This window comes from Denticeps clupeoides, chromosome 19, assembly GCF_900700375.1.
Source record: "Denticeps clupeoides chromosome 19, fDenClu1.1, whole genome shotgun sequence".
In the NCBI taxonomy this organism is placed as follows: domain Eukaryota; kingdom Metazoa; phylum Chordata; class Actinopteri; order Clupeiformes; family Denticipitidae; genus Denticeps; species Denticeps clupeoides.
The window spans coordinates 19,325,657-19,350,496 of NC_041725.1; the positions used below are offsets into that span (position 1 = coordinate 19,325,657).

General features: G+C 44.0%; 2 protein-coding genes across 3 annotated transcripts; both read left to right on the forward strand.

Moving 5' to 3' along the window:
* Nucleotides 1-1,020: 1,020 nt before the first annotated feature.
* On the forward strand, nucleotides 1,021-17,100 carry LOC114769346 (leucine-rich repeat-containing protein 15-like). Of its 2 annotated transcripts, none has more exons than XM_028962279.1 (7): nucleotides 1,021-1,097; nucleotides 12,598-12,796; nucleotides 13,819-15,131; nucleotides 15,196-15,264; nucleotides 15,935-16,051; nucleotides 16,231-16,298; nucleotides 16,434-17,100. In XM_028962279.1, the coding sequence occupies exons 3-7, from the start codon at nucleotides 13,823-13,825 to the stop codon at nucleotides 16,494-16,496; spliced, it is 1,626 nt and encodes a 541-aa protein (XP_028818112.1). In that variant the 5' UTR covers nucleotides 1,021-1,097; nucleotides 12,598-12,796; nucleotides 13,819-13,822; the 3' UTR covers nucleotides 16,497-17,100. The 2 variants fall into 2 exon arrangements, with proteins under 2 accessions (XP_028818112.1, XP_028818111.1); XM_028962278.1 differs by lacking the exon at nucleotides 1,021-1,097 and adding an exon at nucleotides 5,491-5,564.
* A 335-nt stretch (nucleotides 17,101-17,435) lies between these two features.
* LOC114769339 (complement factor H-like) lies at nucleotides 17,436-23,503 on the forward strand. The gene is made up of 15 exons (XM_028962267.1): nucleotides 17,436-17,649; nucleotides 17,728-17,898; nucleotides 17,980-18,085; nucleotides 18,322-18,398; nucleotides 18,669-18,851; nucleotides 19,210-19,380; nucleotides 19,470-19,655; nucleotides 20,148-20,333; nucleotides 20,916-21,089; nucleotides 21,187-21,363; nucleotides 21,440-21,589; nucleotides 21,662-21,847; nucleotides 22,037-22,204; nucleotides 22,382-22,561; nucleotides 23,022-23,503. The coding sequence occupies exons 1-15, from the start codon at nucleotides 17,580-17,582 to the stop codon at nucleotides 23,219-23,221; spliced, it is 2,385 nt and encodes a 794-aa protein (XP_028818100.1). The 5' UTR covers nucleotides 17,436-17,579; the 3' UTR covers nucleotides 23,222-23,503.
* Nucleotides 23,504-24,840: the final 1,337 nt, after the last annotated feature.

Below are 24,840 nucleotides of genomic sequence, written 5' to 3' on the forward strand. Positions count from 1 at the left end.
CTGTCAAAATGACCATGTTAACCGGTGGAACTCGATTTTTCGATTGAACTTTGTAACTTTCAGCCGCAAGTAACACTCGTTTAATTGGCTGATGTTAAAAACGGAGATGAAAATACGTGTCTTCCTGCTTAATAAGACTTGGCACACAGCGCCATGTCACAGCTATTTGTCTTCTGGATCAGCAGTAATAAGCGGATGTAAATGTGATCTCGGCGTCCGTCACCGAGCCAGGCGTGCGCGTTATCGTCCCCCTGGCCTGGCTACTGGCCGCGCGTCTCGTACGCCTTTACAGACTCCTTCTTCTTTCGCATTATTAATCTGGCCTCCTGCTCAGTTATAAAACTGCCTTGTCACTGCCCTACAAACTTCCTGTTGATTTGGCTATTGATCCACGGGCCGGTGCAGCTGCCCACATTACTGAATCTCATTTATCAGAGGCAGCATTTGGAATTCATACGGCCAAGTGGCAGCAAATCAATCGCACTAAATCAATCATTCTAATCAGTTTAATATTTCATCGTGAATATCAAAAGTAACCGATGGAACAGAAATGCGCAGTACTTCGCTACTCTCGCCTCTGGCCCGCCACCCCCCAGAATGCACGGGGTGTGTAGAATAGTCATTCATCTTCAGCATCATGATATTTCCTTTGATTCATCGGATATTAATCAAATGAAAGAGAAATTTAGATTAAAATATCGTCTCATTTTCATGGATTATTCCAACATGGGGAAAAGTGGTTTATTTGACAGTTTTACAGTTCATTTCATCGTGTTTTTCTATACAAACCAGACTGTTCTTCTGATCTATGCATTTTATGTTATGCTGTCCGTGCATCGTGGAGTACGTGCTCGCTCACCGCTGCGGGTTCCGTGACGGTGCTGGGGACAAGTGACTAATGCCTGACTGACTAAGACTCATGCATGTACCATTCAAGCATGCATGCACAGCCTGGAGCAGGACCGCCGGGGAGTGTGGGGCACCACATTCACCCCAGAAGCTCTGCTCAAGATGGCTGTTCTTCAAAACCAGACCACACGTCCTGACGAATAATAATGCGCATCTTGCAAACAGACGCATCTGACGCAACTAATCAGGTGAATAAAAATCTATATTTTACCCCTTACAGCTCTCAGCGTTCAATCTGATTGGCAGGCCGCGCCCGAGTCACCATCATCGCTGTGTGGCTGAGGATCAGTAAGTAATGGCGTGCTACGATGCCTTAATAGACCGGCATGACTGATTTCCCTCCATAAGGAGGGCCACAGCATTATGGAGCGTGGCGAATCAAATTACTCCGCGGGCGACTTGCACTCGCTCTTCGGGGAGAAGTGGCATCGCCCCGGTGCCATGAGGCAAGGTGGCACTAAAAGGAGCTCATAAATTGCCGAGTGTGTTGGCATGGCCTTGGCCTGTTGGAAGTGGCGCGGAGCGCACCTGCGGTGTCCATAAGTCAGACGCTTGTCAGGGGGGTGATGGTGATGCATGGCGATGCCAGGGTCCAGTGCGTTCGGGAGCAGGTCCTGCCCGTCAGATAAGCGACCCCTTTACTTCCTCCCGCTGGCCTAATGTGTTTTTAATGCAGCCCCTGACTTATGTTGCTGTCAGCCGCGCGGCTACGTCGCGGACGCCGCGGCGCCAGTGGGCGGAGGGCGGCGGCCGGGAGCGTGGCAGAGATTAATCGCGTGGCAAGGGTGAGGGATAGTTGATCAGACGTGCATCGACTCAAGGAAAAGAAGCAAGAGCAAAATCTATAGCTCCGAAGCCGGATTCCCTGTTAACGTTCCTGCTCATAAATGAGTCCATTGTTTGGACGGCCCCTGACGGATCTGTGCACCCATTTCATCTGACAAAGCGCTGACTCCGAACCCAAACTGCTCACGGCAAATCAATCTCATTCGAGGATTATATATAGCCGATTGGTCCACGCCGTACTGTCCGGACGGTGAAGTATAAAACCGACACTTTTCAATTGCGGAACACTTAATTGCACTGCCTGGTCGACAGTGCCAGAAAAGTAGGAAAAATACGGTGTTTCTATATGAAATGAAACAACAGCAATGCAATCCAAAAAAAAAAAAAAGAGAAAGAAAATGCAGGTGTTCTGCTCCGGTCCTCCGTCCTCCACACCCTCCACCCCCCGGGAGTGAAAGCTGATAAATCCTTCTGTGGAGTAATGACATGCATGACTACCATCTGCATATGGCACAGGCGATAGATCATCCCGGCGAGCTTAATATATCCCGGGGATAGAATTTTTTTACAGATGACCAGTCAGCTGCACGTCCAGTCGTGAATTCTTACCCGCAGGTAAAAAGGTCGCGGGTGGGCTCACTTCACGACTGGTCACGTCATTAACCTTGTGCAAAAGATAACAGGCATCGTGTGGAAGTACTTTCGTGTTCAAATGACTTCCATAAACAGATTAAGTATGGAAATGACAGGATTTATGAGGGTATAAACTCGTCAATGTCAGTTTCAATTGTTCACTTTAATGAATTGTAGATTTGGCCCAGTTGCAATAGGTTCCTTGTTGCAAGGTCTAAGTAACTTGTTGTTTTAACTAATTAACTAATGAAAATGTGATTCATCGAGATGCCAAACTAAGAAAAATTTCACGGTTCTGACATTGGGGGGTAATCTGGCTCTGCGTGCCACTCCGGAGCTTCATGGTGTCTGTGTTGTCTTTCTAATTCCTGTTCGTGTTCACCTGACGTCACCAAGCCACGCCGATCCATGACATAAAAACCATGCAGCTTATTGAGGACCTCAATGTAACTTTACAGGAAAGTGAAAGACAAAGTTTCAAAGTTCTGCGTGTTGGAAAGAATCTCAGTGGGGATGGTAGGAAATCCAGAAGTGACCCCCGCACTGGCAAGAATTGTAGTGTAAGGAGCCAAGTACAATCCAAGCATCCAAGATGCAAGCTAGTCTACTGGCAGCATCTAACTAGGGCAGACCTCCTGAACCACAGACCCAGGAGGAATCCTTAACTTGGGCAAAGACGAGAGGTTCTATGTGGCTGAATGGAGAGAAATGGTCATTGTCTGGACAGTGAACCATAAAATATTTTATATTTTTTCAGCCAGTGGGCATATTTACACTAGCTGAACACTTGGAGGTTGCATGTTACAATCCTGACTTTTGGGGTGTGCCTAATTTCCTGATTGTGTGCGCCTGTTGTCATGTGTGTAGTGCATGTCCGGTCATTGTATTTTATCGTGTTATTGTGTTAAAATTCCCTGTTCGTGAGTCAAGCGACTTCTCGTGACATTACAAAATGAGGCTCCTCATTACACGAGTGGTTGTTAGGCAGTATTATCGACACCAGATGCAAAAAACAACTCACCACTAGCACCGGCACCCAGGAAAGCGTTTTTTTCGTCCCGAATGATCCATTCCAGATGAACCGCCGCAGCTTTGCATTAATTTTTAGAGTCATTGCGCCAGAATTTATTACAAAATGCACCAGAGCAAGTAATTGTTAAACTCCTCGCATGCAGCCTCATTGGTTGGATAATTAAGCGTCCACATCCTGCCACCTCTTTAAATCCAGAGGCAGCGTATGTTTTCGTGAATTTGTGGTGGTTATGAGCATCAAAGCAACGGATGCACAAAGGTGAAGGACATAGCCGGAGGCGTTTGATCCCCTTGACATTTATCATCTTTGTACATCTCCGACGCGCATGGCTTTTTTTTCCTGAAACAACACAGCAGAAGCGATCTCGCGTCCTAGTTGGATCGTGAGCGTGGAGGGCCGCCCGTGCAAATTTTAATGAGCGTGCGGTGTGGGGATTTTCTGATAAACATTCAAGGTGCAATTTTCTCACTGGACTGAACATGTAAATGAGGGTGGTGCAGCGTTTCCTAAAATAGACTGCAGCCTTCACTACCGTGTTGGGATCTTGATTTGCCTTGTATTTAAGCTGTAAGATACTCCGTAGGTGTCTCTGTACTTCTGTAGTCTGCATGCTTCTGTTTTATTGCATTTTTCATATCCAGACTGTAATGCAGACTGTATAATGACTTTTTTTTTGATTGCCATATAAAAACTCGGGTCGCCTGCTGAGTGTTTTCGATCCAAAAAAAAAAAACAACATGTATGGTATGACGGCTGCACTTAAGCAAGTTCCTCATAGTTGCTTGGTTCGGCATCGCTTCGCATTTGCATTTGAACAGCATTTTTTTTACGTGTGAACTACATCATATTCTGCAAAGAGCAACTGACTTGACTATATCTGTATGTGGAAGGTGGACTAACTACATTCTGATGTAAACCTACACTACCAGTCCAAAGCTTGCATTTATGGCACTTAATGCATTTTTACATTAAATGACAAATCTGAAGACACAGGACTATGAAACAGCGCACACAAGGATATGTAATAAACCAAAAAAAAACATAAAAAATTGTGATGTGATGGCAGCATTTCACACTGCTGGATAACGGGGACGGTTTCCAACACCAGAAGGTAAAAAGTGGAAAAAACAGATTCTCCTCGTACGACAAATATTAAATATGTTTCTTTAAAATGGCTCCATCTTAGTCTCCGTAACCGCCACAGAGTAGGGGCGTCCAGACTTTTGACTGGTAGAGTAAAATACACAAATCCATCTGCTTTTGTTATACGTTGTCGATAATGCTGAAGATCCCAGTGGCAGTTGTCCCCTCACGGGTTCCACCTCTAACAAAGGAAGCAGCTGGACGCTGACTGTCCGCCCGCTTTCACAGCACTGCGTTCTGAAGGAGCATCTTCCCGATGGCTGTCATCGATGATAAAGCCGCCCCGAGAGCTGAGATGTTGATAATGAGTCACCGGTGGATTCAGGTGACCTCCAGGATGGTCACTCTGACTCTGTTACGCGGGCAGGATGCCGGGCAGCGTAATCTGCTCGGGCAAGCGTGGGTGATGCAATTGTCGCCAGGCTCCATCTGACGAGTGTGTGATATTACGGTCTGTTGTTTTTTTGTGGGTTTTTTTGCGATGCATGATTAAAGTTTGCCCTTTTCCAGCCGAAAAAAAGAAATCTACATAACAGGAACCTCATAAGAAAGGTCACCAGTTAGAATTACTCTGAAGGTCACCCTGGTCCAAATCATGCAGATGAACAGCTCAGGTAAAACAAAACTTCATTAACTTGCATTTGAACAAATGTCTTTCATTTTTGTCATTAATGTAAAAGAATATTACATACCATTTCAAGGCAGCCATCAAAAATGATTTTCCTGTCAAAATTTCCAGCAATAAACACAACTGAAAAAATAACTACAAACCAGATTTTTATTTTTATTAAGAATTACAGAAAATATCAATATATGGAATATATGCATGTTCCTTGGATATATTTTGAAGTAATGACTCTTAGCGTAACCCTGCACATTAAAATATGTTTAAAGCACGTGGTGATCGAGAATGACGAGTTTGCGGCAGTTTGCCTTGGGTCAGGGATGCACCGTATCTGCACAGGTCTACAGAACCGCAGAGATTTAAATATTCATCAGCTGAACATCTCAACACAAAAAAATCTCAGATGGGACCTGTGACCCAATTAGCTCTGAGCTGGTGAGTAAAGAATCACACACACACACACACACACACACACACACAGATAACATAATCATGACTTTCACGTGCAGTCTGAACAGAAACCACTGAAACCAGTTCTATACCAATAAAAATCAGGATCGCTGTCAAGTTTTTTTTTAATTAACCAACCAACACCAAATTAAATTTTATTCATCTGTACCTGATTGGGGCAGTGTAGGCCGAGGTCAGGAAGCAGACCCGTACTCGGAAGGTTCAAATTCAAATTCTGGACCGTGAAGGTGCCACCGAGGTCCCCTTGATGAAAGTCCCGTCCCCACACACTCCTCCCCAGGCGCCTGTCATGGTGCCCACTGCTCACCAAGGGTGATGGTTAAATACAGAGGACATGTTTCACTGTGTCACCGTGTGCTGTGCTGTGATGTCACATTTGATAAATTATCACTTGCACCTCTCTTTAATGGTGCATTCTGTTAATAACTGTGTTATTAATATTTCATTATATATTATAACGTTGTGAATATTAGTATTTGCCTTAATAGGAAGCTGGAAGTCTCATTAGGCACCACTAGTGTTTTGTCATTAATGGAGTAAATTCTTCCCACATTCCAATTAAATGACATTTTTTTGGGATTGGCTTTTGCGCCATGAGATGATGACGCCTTTAGAGAATGGAGATGACTTGGTCAGCAACAACAAGATCACCCCAGGCCATGTTTCTGCTGTCACGGAGTGTCCTGATTTGGCGAGTCCGAGTAGCTCTCTGTTCCTGGCTGACAGAAGCAGAACCCCGACGTGGTCCTCAGCTGGTGTAGCTCGTGGCCGTAAGGCAGGATGTGTGATGCATTCTGAAATGTAGCCTGTCGACTCCAATCAGTCTGACCCCTTATTACTAAACCACTGATATGAATGATGATTATTGAATATAACATCAAAAATCATCATTAAAAGTACACATAAAAAATCCCCAAAAATCCCAATTTTATGTATTTATAAGTGACAGTGGTGACCTAGTGGTTTAGGAAGCGGACCTGTAATCAGAAGGTTGCCGGTTCGAATCCCGACCTGCCAAGGTGATGGTTAAATTCCACTGTGTCACTGTGTGCTGTGCTGCAGTATCTCGCAATGACAAAAACAATCACTGGATGGGTCTGAATTTTACACCGATATGGTAATTCTCCACGGATGGAACGTATGGTTCAACAGCTGCATTTCCAGCCGTTGTAATGTCCCTCTTTTTAAAACGCATTCTGAGCGTGTTTGTATTTGTCTTATTGAGCGTTATTTTGCGGACGCGTGATGTTTGATTGTGTGTGTCGTCTTCGTAACAGCAGATCTCAATTCTGCCTGAGCGAGCCACACAGCTCTGAATCATGCATTATAAATAAGCAGCAGCGCGCCCTTCATCTGCGTCGAGGAAGGCGAAGGCCTTGCGATTCTAATCAGCAAATTGGGCACCGCTTACACGATTTATTCCCCTGATCGGACGCCGAAACGGGGGCATTTCCGCGGGGTGAGAAAATCATCAAATGGCCATCGATCCTGCATGCTTTTTGCCGTGCGTTGGGGCCGGCAAGTTAACTGTCGTTTATGCGTTGAACACACTGCACAGATTATCAGTTTATTGTAAAATATGATCCGCTTTGACTGGGTCATAATAATCACGTTAATTTAGTTCTTGATCATTACTGTGCAAATAGCAACAGCGAAATAAATGTGTCGAAATGTGTACTGAACGGTGCGTTTTGTTTATTGCTGAAATACTAGTATTTATTGTCCTTATTGCAGGGTGCAGGAACGCTGTTAAATCTCCCGCTGCCATATTGAGGGTCCGGCTGTGCAAAAATGAACAAATGAATAAATAAAAGAACGCACACATGGAGTGAATATTAGCCGAAGCCCTGGTTATTTCTGTGTCCCCTGACATTGACCCATGTCCTCCGTATTAAAAAAAGGTATGTGCGCATATCTTAATTAAATCAATTGCCGTATTGTGCTCCACTTCGCTCCACCTAACTGCCGCTTCAGCCATTAGAGTCCATTGTAACCTTCAGAAGCTTATATTCCCCTCGAATTCGTATTTATTTGACGGAAGCGTCTTGCCGACCTTCAGTGCGCGGTCCCCTGTGTCCCCCATTCGTAATTAACAGCTGCACGCGGCTCTCCTGAGATGTACAGATGTGCGTCGTGCTAGTCGTGTTGGTGTTTTTCCCGCGGCGGGTGAATTAGTATTCTCTGTAAAGCCGTGTAATTAACAGAACCCCCCTTGAACTTTGGAAAAGTCCTGCGTGAGAGGAATGAATGGGACTCATTTCCTGGACTGTTCAGCAGATGTCATTCAGCAGAGAGGACGTCCGTCCCCAGAGGAATTCCGAGAACTTCAAGAGCTGCACCAGAAATTCAGCAACATTGTCACCTGACTGTCATTCAGCAGTCGCCGCATTACGAGCACTGAATAAATATAATACAAAGCCTGAAGCTTGGCATCGTATTAAACCTGTGCGGTGGCACCGAAGTGCACCGTGACAGCCAATCTGACCCATCAGTCAGCTTCATTAGCTGTCATATTGTCACGAGTCCGGTACCAACAGCCTGTTGCTGCTCCTGTGACACGCCCACCGTAAAGCACGTACAGGTGAACGTACAGTAAATGCAGCAGCGTTGCACGTGTTAAATATTCACAGTGATTTCATGTGATTATATTGAATGATTAAAGAGAGATGAGAATACTAAACCCTTGTAAAGCAGATGTGGTGATAATTTGAGCTCTGGTGTATTGACTGTTTTGTCTTTTTGAACTGTGGTATAATGAGAAATTGTGGCAGTTTGTTGCAGTCAGTAGATGCTGCACTAAAAACAGATTTATTTGAGGCACATTGATAAAACAACAGTTACCGAGTCTGACTGGGCTTGAATCACATTTAATCCTAATTAATACCAGCTCAACTGCTCCCTTCAGAATTGCTTTCTAATCTCTTTCATTATTTGCAAGGAACCCTGAAACCAATCTGCACCTCTGTCTCCAGGGTATCCTCCAAAATGCCATGGGCTCGGTTCTGAGAACGGTTAAAACTGTCAGAAGGACCCTGGAGTAGAAGTCGTGTGCAATTCATTTTTACATTTTGTGGGTAAAAGTAATAAATGTGTTCAGTTGCAGCCACGACTGCCTGTGGCGGCTGGTTAACCAAAAGGTTAAACGCGTTTTGACCTTTCTGTGGATTGTAGCACCTCCTAGTGGTCAAGAGATGATTGTTCCCGCTCACGAAATGGTTTAAAAAGTGAAAAATGTGCCATGCATGGTCATCTGGTAAAGGACCTTCACACACTGCCACGGATGATTGTGGGGTGCTAGTAGCCCAGAAGAGCCAGGTTCAAACCCCACTTACTACCATTGTGTCCCTGAGCAGGACACTGAAACCTGAGTGTCTCCAGGGGGGGACTGTCCCTGTAACTACTCTGGATAAGGGTGTCTAGTAAATGCTGTAAATGTAAAATGGTTTATATCCTCATTTTGTAACTTATTGCATGCCCCAGGAGGAGGAAGTCCATCTGAGAATGTTTGCTGCTATTTCATGACCTTTGTGTTTTAGACGTTTCTGTTTTTTTCGTTCAGAAGCTTGCCTTGTGACGGCTGTGAGGAGTTTAAACTAGCAGGGAATTGGTCTCAGTAAAATAAAAATCTAAAGTAAAAAACTACATTTAAATGAAAGCTGAAGAACTTCTGCCCCCCAGCGCTTGTTCGTGGCCATTGTTCACGGCTCTTCATTCGTGAACACTCCTGGGAATGGAAGCTCAGGTGGAGGTAGAGGAGAAATTGGATGCTTTCACTTTTCTTGGGTGATGCAGGATGACATCCATCAGGTCAGAACATGGGTCGACCTGACAATTTCCAGGCATAGTTCAGCAGCAGAAGATTTACATTTACAGCATTTACCAGACGCCCTTATCCAGAGCGACATACAATCAGTAGTTACAGGGACAGTCCCCCCCTGGAGCAATTTAGGGTTAAGTGTCTTGCTCAGGGACACAATGGTAGTAAGTGGGATTCGAACCTGGGTCTTCTGGTTCATAGGCGAGTGTGTTACCCACTAGGCTACTACCACCCACCCTAGAAGATAAGGTCATCTGCTGGGACCAAGGCCTACTCAAGTTTCCAGGACACAGCGTGACTTTGTTGTTTTGGATAAAATATCTTCGTCATAAACATTTATGATGTGATGAAAACGAGCAGTAAATGCTTCCATTCATTTTAAAGCTGATCTTTCTGACAGAAAACACAATCATTAAATGCTGAGGGGCTCAGAATAACAACTTGAGCCAGATTCTTGGTCCATCTACAGGAAGGATGGACGCCATCATCCCAGAACATTCTGAGTTGTGTTTACACCTCATGATTAAAATGGTTTTTGTTCTCTAGCGAGGAATACAATCCTTAAACTGGGTCTTCAACAACTGGAACCCGATCTCCCTTGCAGGCCAAGTCCCCTGCACTTTCACCTCTGGACCAAAAAAATGGAGAACTACCAAAAAGGCAAATTTGACTGCGTTACAGCCCAGAGCCAACGAAGAAGGACACCAGGATGGATCAAAGACCAAATAAAAGGTCACATCATGGATCCCCCAGGGGAAACAAAAGACTGACCCACCCACCCCACCCCGAAAAAAGCTGCAGGAAAAGAAACAAAAGGCATACAGACCAACAGGAAGTCGCAGCCCAGAAGAGGATGGAGATGACTTGTAGATGAAAGGTGTAGGAAAGCATGATGTTTGGATTATGGACAGTCATGGAATATTACAAAACATCGGAGGAAGTTACAGTTACACAGGATGGTAGTAGCCTAGTGGGTAACACACCAGAATCCCACTTACTACCATCCAGTGTCTCCAGGGGGAGACTGTCCCTGTAACTACTGACTGTAAGTATCTCTGGATAAGGGCGTCAGGTAAATGCTGTAAATGTAAATGTAAATTTACTGCAGCTTCTCTGTAGAAGTACAACAGAAGGATCTTCTATTTACAGGGACTCGTGCAGATTTAACAGCTGCGCTCTCATTTCAAAAGTGAAGTGATTGTCATTGGGAGACACTGCAGCTCAGCACATGGTGGCACGGTGAAACGTGTCCTCTGTATTTAACCATCACCCATAACAGGCGCCCAGGGAGCAGTGTGTGGGGACATCAGTGTTTTAAGAATTTGAACATCCAACCTTCCGATTATGGATCCACTTCCTTACCTGCTAGGCCACCACTGCCTGTCAAGGTTGGTGCTAATGTCACGGCGGCGGCAGGAAGGAAGCGTCCGCAGAACGACTCACAAGACAGGAGATTTTACTTAAAACAAAAGCACAAATGACAGGAAATAACTCAACATGACCCGTGTTGTGACGACACACGATAAGACTGCATTTAAACAGGATCACATGCGCAGGGCGATCAGGGCGACAACGATGACAACACAAAACTCCGGCCCGGATCGGCGGGACCCCTCCAGGCCATGACAGTCGATCACTTCATCAATATTTCATCTCACACCAGCGCTGGACCACCGATTTCACAGAATTTGTGATTCTGCATCTGCGAATTCATCACCTTTGGTTATCGTGACGTTACTAGCATGGGGACTTTTTTTTCTTCGTGCTTGTTGCTTTTTCCATGTCCATCTTCCCAGGCCGTTCGGCAGGATGCGGTTAGTTTTCTTGGCTCATATCAAAACTTATCCATCCACCACATACAAGAACCAGGCCTGGTTACGTCTCCGCCCGTAAGGAACAATGAAATCCCTTTTTCAGCGTCCAGAGAGGAAGCAGCTGTCCTCGGTCCTCATGAAAAACATTCCCTCAGACTGAACAGGGCCAGATGAGAACAACCTGCATCGTCTGTAATATATCTGATGCATGTTTCAGTGTGATGGTTCAGTTTATTCCCTTAGATGACAAGACTTTAAAATCGGTCTTCCAGAATTGAACATCCTGGGTTGAGATGTGATGAGCGGAGGGCAACTGTTCCTCAGCAGTTTTACTAAATGACGGGGAACGTGTTCATTAACTCTCACAAATGCATACTGTCCCTTTCAAATGTTCCAAATAAAAACAGCAACACACCGAATATCATAAGAAATTTATAGTGCATCTGGGTGGAAACCTAATCTTCAATGTTTTATTAAAGTGTACTAGTAATGCAATTAAGAAGTATTTATGTAAAACATTTTATACTTTGCTGCACTGTTCTGAAACACCATTCAGTTGCAATTATATATATTAATAATTGAGTGAGACAAAAGTTCTAAAAATATACATTTACAGTACAGGCCAAAAGTTTGGACACACCTTCTCCTTCAATGTGTTTTCTTAACAAAAAGTGGAGACCTGACCTCCACAGTCACTGGACCTGAACCCAATCCAGATGGTTTGGGGTGAGCTGGACCAACAAGTGCTAAACACCTCTGGGAACTCCTTCAAGACTGTTGGAGAAGCATTTCAGGTGACGACCTCTTGAAGCTCATCGAGAGAATGCCAAGAGTGTACAAAGCAGTAATCAGAGCAAAGAAACTAGAATATAAAACATGTTTTCACTTATTTCACCTTTTTTTGTTAAGTACAGAACTCCACATGTGTTCATTCATAGTTCTGATGCCTTCAGTGAGAATCTACCAACGTAAATGGTCATGAAAATAAAGAAGACATGTTGAATGAGAAGGTGTCTCCGGACTTTTAGCCTGTACTGTACATACATAAAATTTGTAAAAAGTTCTAAAAAAATTAATAGTGCAACTTAATCACTGCTAAACACATTTTGTAAATATGTAATGATGTTAGATTTGACATAAGCCGATGGGGTAAATTTATCATGTGTTACAGAAATATTTTCTGCAGTTATGCATTATTTTGAGGTGGTATACTTTTTATGAATACATACAACCCTAATTTGATATAAATTACAAGAACAAGTGAATATTTCTCACTATATTGCCAGCTTGTAATACCTCTTTCTTTTAAAAATACTATTAATACTATTTTTCAATCATTAATTACATTATTTCCTTTTCCACACAGACCATATCCAAAGGAATTCCATTCCCTGCAGAAAGTCCAGTTCCTTTCCACACCCTGCATTGTTGCTATTTTCCCCCCATTGGACAGGAAACACTGAATTGTAATGTACTGAAACACAAAAATGAAAAGTGCAAATGGGAGAGTTCACTGGAGACCAGGAGAAGCAGCATCTGGCCTGATCCAAGTTAATAATATACAGGTGGGTCCTTCTCTTTTTCACCCAATTTTGTGTATTCTTAAGCCTTTTAGAAACTAAATCGCCTTGCCAGTAAATTCTGGAAAAATGGAGCAACACAAATACTTTCTGCTACGACATCTCCTACTGGCTCCTCCCACCCAACTATGATGTGGGCAGTGTTGGGGAGAAAGGGGTTACATACTGCGTAATAATTAACAAAATATATTAATGGTAAACCTTTACAGTTACTGAAGAAAAATGTGTATTTAAATGATTGTGGCGTAGCGGGAATCATGGGAGTGGTATTTGTCAGCCAGTCGGCACTTTATATGCCTATAAAAATTCTGTTTCTAATACATCGACCTGCCTGTTCAGATGTTGGACGTGGACTGTGGTGAAGGACCTCAGATTCCTCACATTATTCAATGCTCTTGAATGTTGAATATTTGATTTAGCAGTGGGTAATAACTGTATGTTCCTGTCGTAAAATGATGCCTGAAGGCTATTATTATATGTTCATTATTAAGCTGATCAATTATATTGATAATTCATGTAATGAAAGGAATTTGTGTAGTCAGTGTTTAGTAAGGTTAACACTGCCAGGTTGGTTACAAAATTTCAAAAATTAATCAAATATAATTACATTTTAAAAATGGTACTTTGCAACTGTAACAAATTACATTAATACAAATTACAATTTACAAACAGTAATCTTCGGAGGTGAGTCTTAGCTACATGATGTTTTAGTAGTAAACGCTATTAAAAGCTTATCGGGGAACCACAGAACATTCTGGACTGTCTGACTTGCGTGTAGGTTCAGCAGGTCCATCAGATGTTCTATGAAGGCCTTCATGTTTGAGTTTAGGTTGATGACGCTGCATTTTAAATTGACTCAATAATATGCTCTTGGTGGAGGTTTGACCAGGTTGAAGACTAAGCCACCATGCATTAGGTACAACACAAAGCACTGCGGTCATCTGTTTTTCACCCCAATTTCACCACTTTTACTGTCTCTTCTCGTTGTCTGATCTTCTCTGATGCAGGAACATGTTTTGGGAAGTCTTCTGCGCCATCCTCTCAGCATCTCTAGTCCATCTTCAGTCTTCTGCCCAGTCGTGTACGATGTCCCAGGGGCTCTGTGTTGGTACAGAAGTATTTAGCAGCAACCAGACAATTCTGCCTGTGCAGCTGTCTGCAGAAACTACCAAGGTCCTGTTTTTCACCAGCCAGATACACACCATCAGTAAAGGGGCCTTTATGAACACTATGCAGCTGGAGAGGGTGGAGTTTATCGGCACACCAACGGCTACTATTGAGGATGGTGCTTTCCAGAGCCTAAGCAGGCTAAAAGTTCTTGAGATCTCTTCAACCAACGTGACGTTGCTTCCTCCTGATGCGTTTAAGGACCTCAGCAAGCTTGAAGTTCTTGTGCTGAAGCAGAACAAAATCACTTCAATCACAAAAGAGCTGTTTGATGGCCTCAGGAACCTAAGAGAGCTTCAGCTGCAGCACAACTCTATAGGTTCAATTCCCGAAGGAACATTTAATGGGCTGGAAAGCCTTCAGATGCTCAATCTGTCCAGGAACAAGCTCACATCTTTACAGGCGTCTCTTCTCTCGGGGCTGAGAAGGCTTCAGATATTCAGCGTGTCGGGAAATCAGCTTCAGACGCTGCCTGAAGAAATTTGGGGCGGTGAGCTTACGAATTTAGAGGAGATCAATGCCCAAGGGAACAAAATCCGAGTTCTACCGCCTGACGGCCACAATCTGAAACTAGAGAAGCTCTTCTTGGACAGTAACCACTTGAGCAAGGTGGAGGAAGACACGTTTGCTGGATTCCCCTCCCTAAAAACACTGTCCTTGCAGAGTAATGGCCTGAGCCACCTAAATCCAAGGGTTTTCAATAAACTCACACAGCTGAGAGACTTAAACTTGTCCCATAACCGGTTGGCGAATGTGTCGGTGAGCGGCCTCGGCAACCTTACCGGCCTTAATCTGGAGAACAATCGCATACGCTCCCTAGAAGTGACCAATCTGCCGTCTCTGCACACGCTCCGCCTTGCGGACAATGTCCTGACGACGATTTCAGGGGCGGCGTGGGACCAGATGCCGAACCTTGGAGCTCTGTCCCTGGGCGGGAACGCGTGGCACTGCGACTGCAGCCTGATGCCCGTCGTTACGCGTGTTCTGCGCTTCACCGTGACGGATCGGCCGACGTGCGACTCCCCACAACGTTTAAAGGACGAGGACGTTCTTACCCAGACTGAAGAAATGCTGTGTCCCGCAGGACGCGACCCCACACAGTCCACCGGCGACTCCATTGCGGTCACAAGCAGGAAAAACATTTCTTCTTCAGGTAACCTGTGTTGTAACGGTTTCATCTCCTTTTACATCTTCATCATCATCATCCTCCCCCGCAGAAAATAACACACAAGCGGAGGGCGACGCCTCCTTCACCGGCACAAGTTCGGAGAACAATTCATCTACAGGTACTTTCTGAGAACGCTTACATCGCTTTCTTCAGTTAGTAACAGTAATTTAGCAGACATAGTACTAAAATGAAGTGACTGTCATTGTGCAACACTGCAGCACAGCACACGGTGCACACAGTGAAATTTGTCCTCTGCATTTAACCCATCACCCTGAGTGAGCAGTGGACGGCCATGACAGGCGCCCGGGGAGCAGCGTGTGGGGACGGTGCTTTGCTCAGTGGCACCTTGGCGGATCGGGATTCGAACCGGCAACCTTCTGATTACGGGACCGCTTCCTTAACCGCTAGGCCACCACTGGTACTGTCCCCTGTCCCCTGGCACGAACCAGCCAGGAGAAACTCCTTACATTCACCTAACAGCTTCACCTTCACAGAAATTCTTATAGGCATATAAAGTGCTGACTGGCTGACAAATACCACTGCCATGATTCCCGCTATGCCACCACTGCCCCAATAGTAATAAAGGCATCATCTCCGTTTATGCTGCAGATGAATTTATGACAGAATAAACCATTTGGACAGGAATACTTTACTGAAAGGAGAGCTTTGCGGATTTTCGAATGTGAATTTCTGTGAATGAGTGGATGAGGAGGAGCTTCTCTGTGTGGTTGCTTATCTAATCTGATTTGTAACGCTGGCCGTTTCACCTCCATTTCTTTCTTTTTCAGAGACCAACGTGCAGCAGAACTGGTCGAGTTTCAGCCAAGTCATCCTGGCCACAGTTTTCCCCGTCTTCATCCTCATTTTCATCGTCATCCTCCTAAAACAATGCACACAATCCCGAGGTGAGGCTCCCTTCATCACTGCAACATGAGAACCACTGATTTTCCACTTCTGCAATGTTTCACTTGGAATCTGTTGTTCCTCAACCTGCCACATGATTTATGCAAGATGAGCAGAAATGAATGATTGCTTCACATCACTGTAACTCGTTCATAAAAACCCGTTATTTCTGCTTGTTCAGGCTATGCGGTTCGTCCTGTGGACCCCAGTCTAAAGTGTGCTGACCTCATCACAGAAGAAAACTGCAGGGTAATAATGAACAATGTATATAAAAGGCCATTTATAATGAGCATGCATATGCATATTATTATTAACAATAATTAGAAGAACAATCATAGCTGTATTCCTATGAAGGTTCATATTAATGCAATTGTTTGTTTACAGCTGCTGCATGTCCATGAGCTACAGGACGCAGATCTCCTGACAGAAGGTCCAACTAAAGTGTGATCCCACCAAAAGTCACCATCACCGCAAGATGCAGAGAAATGTGTACAGGCGTCACAGCACTTCTACTGTTACAGCAGTCAAATTAAAACCTCTCTCTGTGTGTGTTCGTGTGTGTGTACAGGGGCTTTTAAACACACATCACCTAGTTCCATTTCCCAGAATGCACAGCTGTACCTGTTGCAACACAAACATGTTTGCTTCACACCAGAATGTTCCTTGTTGAGCACTACACATAAACAGCTGGGATATTTTCCACAAGATGGCAGTATAATGTGTGTGTGGCGCATCAGTTTCTGCGTCGGGGTGCGCGTCCCTACAATCATCATCATTAATCGTTTCTTTATTCACTGGCTGGAATGAACGCTCCATTTGCCGTTTCTGCAGTGGATCAGCATTGCACCTTGAAGCTGATAAATGTGCCTGACTCAGCTCAGCTCGGGTCCATTTGTTAAGAAATTCACTTATTGCACAAGTCCGCTGTCTGTAAACAAGCCAGTTCCCCAATCAGGGCGTCGCATCCTGTCAAATTGTGCAACACCGACACGGAGGGTTCAAAAATAAAAAAAGCTTCTGCATTTCTCCCACTAAAGGGTTCTTCTCCTCGTTGCTACAGAATTGTGATAAATGCATGTTGTGCTTACGGCGGCACCGTCTCAGCCAGTTATTGATCGTCCAACAATGATTTCCAGACGTGGCCTGCAGTCTGAGATAACGTGGCGGCCTTTTTCCTTGTTGGTGAGACCATGTCATGCTCAATAACCGGACACATTGCGTTGCTGAGACCGGCGATTAACCAAAAACCCATTTTTAGATTGCGCACGATGTCTATAAGCCGGGAAGTCGGTGTGCACAGAGGAGAAGATGTCCTGAGGGCCGCCCACAGACCCCCTGAACACGACCCCGCCCACCCCGGCTGAGTTTATGCCCCTTTCTCGCTCATGCAGCATCATACGAGCTTGGCGGCCGGAGCGGCTCCACTACGCTACGCGGGGGTCCCGTTTACCGGTAAATAATTAACCCGCAGCCCCTGTGGCCGCGGTCATCAGGCTGCGTGCTGGTCATTCGGTCAGGCTCTGCTCCGAAATGCACGCTGCTGCCCTCGCAGTCTGTCTGGCGCTGTGGATGTGCCCTTTCACCTTGGTGGGAGGTCAAGGTGAGTGTAGCCCGTCCCCGCGTTTTCACCTTCCAGGCGTCCAAGGGCCCACGTTCACTCTGTGTGGTCTTTCTGAAGATTGCCAGAAGGATGCTGTTGACCGAACCAGTAACATGGACTTGTCCAGTCTTAAAGACAGCTACGCCGACGGGGACACGGTCCGGGTGACTTGCCATGTGGGTTATGTGGGATTTTATCGACTCGCTTGTAAAAGTGGGGCATGGGTCAGAACCGGAAGAGGCTGTCAGGGTAAGCGTTCAGACTCCTTTTCTTTTAAAAAGTAGATTTTTGGGTTGGTTTCGATTAACATGCATTTTCATGCCATCGTAGCCAAACCATGTGGGCATCCCGGCGACGCCCCTAACGGCATGTTTGAGCTGTCCAAAGGCGACCAGTTTGTCTTTGGATCTGAAGTCACATACACCTGCAAACTAGGGTGAGCCACCACACGAGCAGAGGCACAAATAACGTGGGGCGTGTTTACACAGATGAATGGCGGGAACTGCCGGAACTTTCCAGTATACGTATTCCCCCATGGCCTTACGAATACTGTTATGACTCAAACTATTTGAGAGCCTGAGTTACTGGTTTTCATGAGCCACAAATATATATATGTGTGTGTGTGCATATATCATAATTAATGTCATTATAATGTTATAATGTCCCATTTAGGTACCAAATGGTGAGCCAAAACAATCGGCGAAATTGTCTGGTCAGTGGGTGGGATAATAAAATTCCTACGTGTGAAGGTATTTTCTCTTCCTCTCTTCTGAACACCAAAAAATTGTGCGGATTTCGCCTCTAGGTGTCACAACACTGCCACAGATACATATGGAATGTGAGGGAGTTACTACAGCGTGCTGATCCAGTACAAACCTATAATATCTACACAACAGAACTGAATGTTGCAATTTTTTCAAGTAAAACTATATGGAAAATATTTTAATGGCCACAATAGCTTCATGTTACACTCACATGTAGCAGAAATAAATGTGTTTTAAATCTTGATTTCTTTCCAGCGTTGACGTGTCCCATAATAAAACCTCCCAGCAACATCTTGGCAGCAGGGAACGTTGAGAGCGGAAACTACGGAGACGTGGTCCGTTTCGAGTGCCAGTCGGAACGCATGAAGCTGAAGGGAGCCAGCGAGATCCACTGTACAGAGAGCGGCGAGTGGAGCGCACAGACCCCCACGTGTGAAGGTGAAATCAGAATAATGCACCTTAACCGATGTAGAGCAACGTATCTAAATAGGTGGTGAACAGACCAGGGACACAAAGGGACCAAGGAAGGAACAGTGTGAACGGTTCAAGTGCATTTAGGGCGTGTCCAGATCCACTCTTGCTAGTTGCCTCCAGGGCCATAATTTCATCAACTTTTAAATGTTTGTCTCCAGTTGGCGCTGTGTGGTGTTGTTTGTCTCTGGTTTGATCTTTATCTACGTGCGAGAACCATATGGGCGTAATTCTTAACGGAGATAAAAAAACAAAGAATATGACAATATTTTGATCTTTCTATGTTTGATTAAACCATGATCCGTCTCCTTTTTCCCTTTGTCAGAAATCCAATGTGAAAAACCTCAAATTCCAAATGGAAAAGTTTTAAATGACAAAGACGTGTATAAAGAAAACGACGCACTCAAATATACTTGTGACGAGAGATTCAAGCGAATCAACGAACGGCAGCCAGTTTGTGGCCGATACGACTGGAGCTACAAACCAGCATGTGAAGGTGAATTAAACCTGATGCTGGAGATTCTGTACTTGGTGTGTAGTTGTGTGTCTTTGTTCAGTATATCTTCCTCCCTCTGGCCAAAACAGAGATCACGTGTACCCTGTCCGTGGCGCCGGGAACAACCACGTTTCCCAGAGGAAAAAACATTTTCAAGCCTGGAGAGACTGTGGAGGTTGTGTGTAATGATGGTTTCAAGACGATTACAAAAGAAACAAGGGAAACGTTCACATGTAAAGAGGATGGAGAATGGGATGGGAGGCCTTCCTGTGAAGGTAAAAAGAAAATGTCATGCATACATCAAAGTTGGTAATATACTGTAGATGAAAAACTTCCAGTATTACAGAATTTTACCATTCAATGTATAAAGTAGGAGAAAAACTAAATTGCTGCCTTCCGCTGGTCTTGTTGGTATATTTGAATATATTCATATATTTGTGTTGTTTGAATAGTGGCAGTATTTTCCATGAACACACTTTAGTATTAACTGCTTGAGCAAATAGTGACCATGGTTCTGAGTTCGAGCAAAGCTGATGGATAAATATACTTAATATCTTCTTGAACCGTGATTCTGTAAACTGCTTGGTAAAATAGCTCCTGCTAAGTGAATGGGAAGTTATGTCATTTGGAGTGAAGTGACAGCATCGTACACCTGGTCTGTGTCGTGTTCCCGCTGAAGGTCTGTCTTGTTAATGATTGGTCCGCACAGCATCTGAACTTGCGTCCTTGCATGACACAGGATGTTGAGATTTTTTTGATTCCCCCAGAAATCTTTTGCACGTGGCCACGAAATGAACCCCGGATCAGAGGTGGTTCTAGGTGGTGGGGACCCGAGAACACCAAAAAAAATAATGAAAAACTCGCGTATGATTGTGCTTACGGCTACAAGAAACCAGAGGAAGGAGACGCCACATGTACCATCAAGGGATGGCATCCAGATCCACTTTGTGTTGGTAAGTTCAGTTTAAAAGCTCCATGGTTCTGGATTTCATGGTTCTAACATGGCGAGTACGTTTTCTCGAGAGGAGGAACTAACTCTCCATCCAAACCTTCTTGTTGACGTGTGGTCATTTCTGACACTGAGGAAATTAACTTAAATGGCGTTTTAAAAGAGGAGGAACCTGTAGACATGATTGACAGCTTTCACACACCCTACGTACTCATTCTTGACCGTCACATGTGCAGGTGTAGCACAGCCTCCATCTCCTCCATTTCTCTCCATTCCTACACTCGTAATACACGCCCACTTCCAGCACCAACATACGTATTATCAGCGCTTTTTATTCTGCATTCTGATCGGTGAACTGAGGTCTGTGACACACCCGTCACACCATGAAAAAATCCCCCTTGGACTTTGAATTCATTATGTTATTACCAGTAAATGCATTGAAATTATCCTGTGATTTATTGATCTGGTGATGGCCATTATTAAGGATATATGAAAGAGAAGTTATTCTGTAAATTGGACATGTATGTGCTATTGACATGTGATTAATTTTATATTTAAACCCTGAAACACGAATGCTGTTTTTCAGCGATCACCTGTAGTAAACCGGCCATCGCTAATGCAATATTACCTGCCGATGTCAAGGAGACTTATACATTCGAACAAACAATGTATTACCAGTGCGAACATGACAAGGTACCAAGGCCGAGGATTTACATCAGGTGTGGAAACGCTGGCTGGACAGACGAGAAGAAATGTAAAGGTATGTTTCAATCTTCTAGAACGTATTTTATTCTATAAAATGCGCCCTTTTGGCATTACTCCACCATGATGTCATTTCCTGTCCTCTTCTTTTCCAGGGAAAGACGGAGAGTGTGAGGCGCCTACTGTAGACAACGGCTTCACACGGGTCAAGCCAGACAATAAAGGGATTGTGTCTTATTCCTGCAATGCCGGGTATAAACCCTTCACTGTAGGGTGGTGGGGCGAAATCACATGCACTGGAGGATCTTGGGTTCCCACTCCCAAGTGTATAGGTTCGTTAGAACATTTCACTCGACCAGGGTGTTAAGATTAAGATTCTTCCTAATAATTTTTGTCCTTTTCCTTTAGAAAATAGTCAGTGTGGTGCTGTTCCTGGTGCAACACCGAAATTTGCCGTTTACAGAGATGGCGATTCGCTTGAATTTCAGTGCAGACCTGGGATGCCACTTCAGTTAATTACATGCAGAAATGGAACTTGGGGAACCCCCGTCTGCGAAGGTAATTAGTCACCGTTTTTCTGTCATCCGTTCCAGGAAGTCCAGTACTGGATTAAATTTTTCTCACACACAGACGACCAGAAAGACATCTGTGGTCCTCCACCTCACGTTGAAAATGGAATCGTTAAGGTTCCTTATCAGCGGTTTTACCAGGAAGGTTATAGTGTGAAGTATGAATGTAGGAAGTCCTTTCAACTCCGTGGAACACCTGAGGTGACCTGCAATGGAGGAGCTTGGAGCAAACCGCCAGCTTGCGTAGGTACGTGCTCTGCTGAATCGTCTTTAATTACGTTTTTTTAAAGTTCATAGAACACAGGATTGAAATGATGTACAAATTCATGCATTTAATTTTTTTCAGTATGTAGTAGCGATCAGCAACAAAATAATCTTACGGTGACTTTGAACAGAATGTACAACCAACATTTTACGCTGTTTCGTCTGTCCACAGCAACATGTGAAAAACCAAAATCCCATTCCATGCAGCTGAATCCTGAAAAGCAAATTTACGTGACGGGTGACGAGCTGATGTACGTATGCCATCGTCCATTTAATAAGAAGCCTGGAGGAACTGTGACGTGTCAAAATGGAGAATGGAGTGAGACGGTGGAGTGCTTACGTGAGTTTCGTTATCCGCTACTTCATCTTCTAACTGGATATATGTTTCTATTGCACCAAAAGAGCTGGTCCCCAGTAGGAACGTTCCCTGAAACGCACCGTGTCTGTGGAGGTCAGAGGGCAGCTTACCAGAACAATTCCAAAGCATTTTTGAACACTGTCTTTTTGTCCAATGTAGATCCATTAGGTCACTGTGGTCCTCCTCCAGCTTTAGAAGGGGGTGACATCTCCACCAGCGTCAAACAATTATATGAGAATGGAGAAAATGTTGAGTTCTCATGCCAGCAGTTCTATATCCCTGACGGAACCCAGAAGACCTGTTCTAATGGGAGGTGGACAGGGGACGTGAAATGCATCGGTGGGTGAAATTCATACATTCACATATTTCCACATACAAACATACAACTTACCACATGAGGATGTAAGGATGGGGATGTGTGGATGATGATCAATGTAAACCAGTGGAGACGTGTAATCTGGCTCCGCCCCCGCCTCGGTAGTCTGGTGCTGCTCTGAATGGCTGAGGGTTGCCGGACTGGCCACACGGTAAAACACGGACACTCAGCTGGGTTTCTATATCTTTCATATATGTCTCTTTCACCGAAACATATGGGTTTACTAGAATTTTAGTTTTGTTCTACCAATTTATTTTAATTATTTAATATTTTGTTATAAATTCATGCCAATCTGTAAAAAACATTAATCTTATTGAATCGCAAGTTTAGTGCATCATCTTGTCGATAATTGTAATATGTATAACGTGAGGCACACATCAGTATATGACAGGTTTTATTAGTATGTGCTGTGGTCTCTTCTAGAACCATGCAAAGTGACAAGACAGATGATGGAGAACAGGGGAATTAATTACCAACATCCCGAGAGGATATCTTCACCTTATATTAAACATAATGATCGTCTGACATTTGTCTGCCAGCGTTGGAAAAGTTTAAAACCAGGAAGCCCTCCATTTCAACAGTACTGCGAGTCCGGTCAAATGACCCTACCGGAATGTGAATAAATGTTTCAGATCGACTGTGTGATATTTTGAATGGAAAGATGTTGCTTCTTATGGTCATCATATTATTTTAACATGTCAAAAATTCACTTAATCACAGGAGATGAACCTGATTGAAATAAAATATGATTGTGTGTGATGTGTAGAATGCATTTCCAGGAAAGGCGTATGAACGACTAGCATTTAAATGTAATACAATTACATCTTTCTCATTACTTCCTTTGTATAAGAAGTCAAAAATATGATAAATCTACTAAAAAAATAAAAACTGTGAGCATCTCTGTATTTTCTGAAGCTGTAAAAGTCTAGTAAATCTGGAGAACGAGGAGATTCAGGACAACGTTTCACTCTGAGCTCTTAAACCTGAAAAGTGCAGCTTCAGAATCCTACGGGGCTCCTGCTCTCTGAATTCTGCAATGATCTAGAACACATGAATATGATTACAGCTGCAGATGATATTACGATATTTATATGAACAGTATGATATGAGTAAAATTACACTGGCATTAACCTCAACCAGCACCCATCCTGCCGCCTACTCATGTCACGAGTTAGGACCAATGATCAATATTCTGTCCTAAAGTCCAAAATGGTTCATGATTAACCCCCCTGATGTCCCTTGGTCATCACTGGTAGTCCTCAGGCTGTGGGGAAGTACTGAGAGTCTGAATGAATTCTCTTGTGATACAATAAGAAGCACAAAACATGAACTTTTGTCCGATTTCCATTATTACAGATTTATGCAGCATTTAGGACAGTGTCCCCCCCGGAGACACTCAGGGCTAAGTGTCTTGCTCAGGGACACAATGGTAGTAAGTGGGGTTTGAACCTGGGTCTTCTGGTATGTTATTCACTTGGTTTCAACCACCACCAACTCACGTGCATGATTATTTGATTGTATATTTGCTTTATAGGTTTATTATAAAACATGCTAGATTTATGAATATTTCATATCATGCTCCAAATAAATAAACTAAATGATGAGATATCACACTTGAAAGCTTGTGTACTGAGGAGCAGCGATTGTTCTAGTAGGTTCTGTCCTAATAAACACGACTACGCCTTCTGGGACTTGTGTTGTGCAGTAACTTCATATATTGACACACTGCCTGAAAAAAGCCAGTACCGGAGCATCTGACCTGGACAGATAAACATGAGACCGCGTCCACTTTCCACAATGAAACGGGTTTTCATCGTTTTAAGCTGCTTCGTCCTGGGTGTGAAGGTTTCAGCAGATGATAAAGGTAAGTATTATGAAGAATATTTTAATGGCCACAATAGCATCATGTTGCACTTACATGTAGCAGAAATAAATGTGTTTTAAATCTTGATTTCTTTCCAGTGGGGACGTGTCCCATAATAAAACCTCCCAGCAACATTATTGAAAAATAAAATGTGGTGTGTGGTGTTGTTTGTCTCTGGTTTGATCTTTATCTACGTGCGAGAACGATATGGGCGTAATTCGATAAAAAAAACAAAGAAAATGACAATATTTTGATCTTTCTATGTGTAGCGCCCCTAACCCAGCCAGGGATACGCTCCCTGGGTTCCCTCTGAACCTCAGTATTTAACATGTAAAACTAGTGTTAAATTTTGGATATGCTAATTGTATCTCACCACTT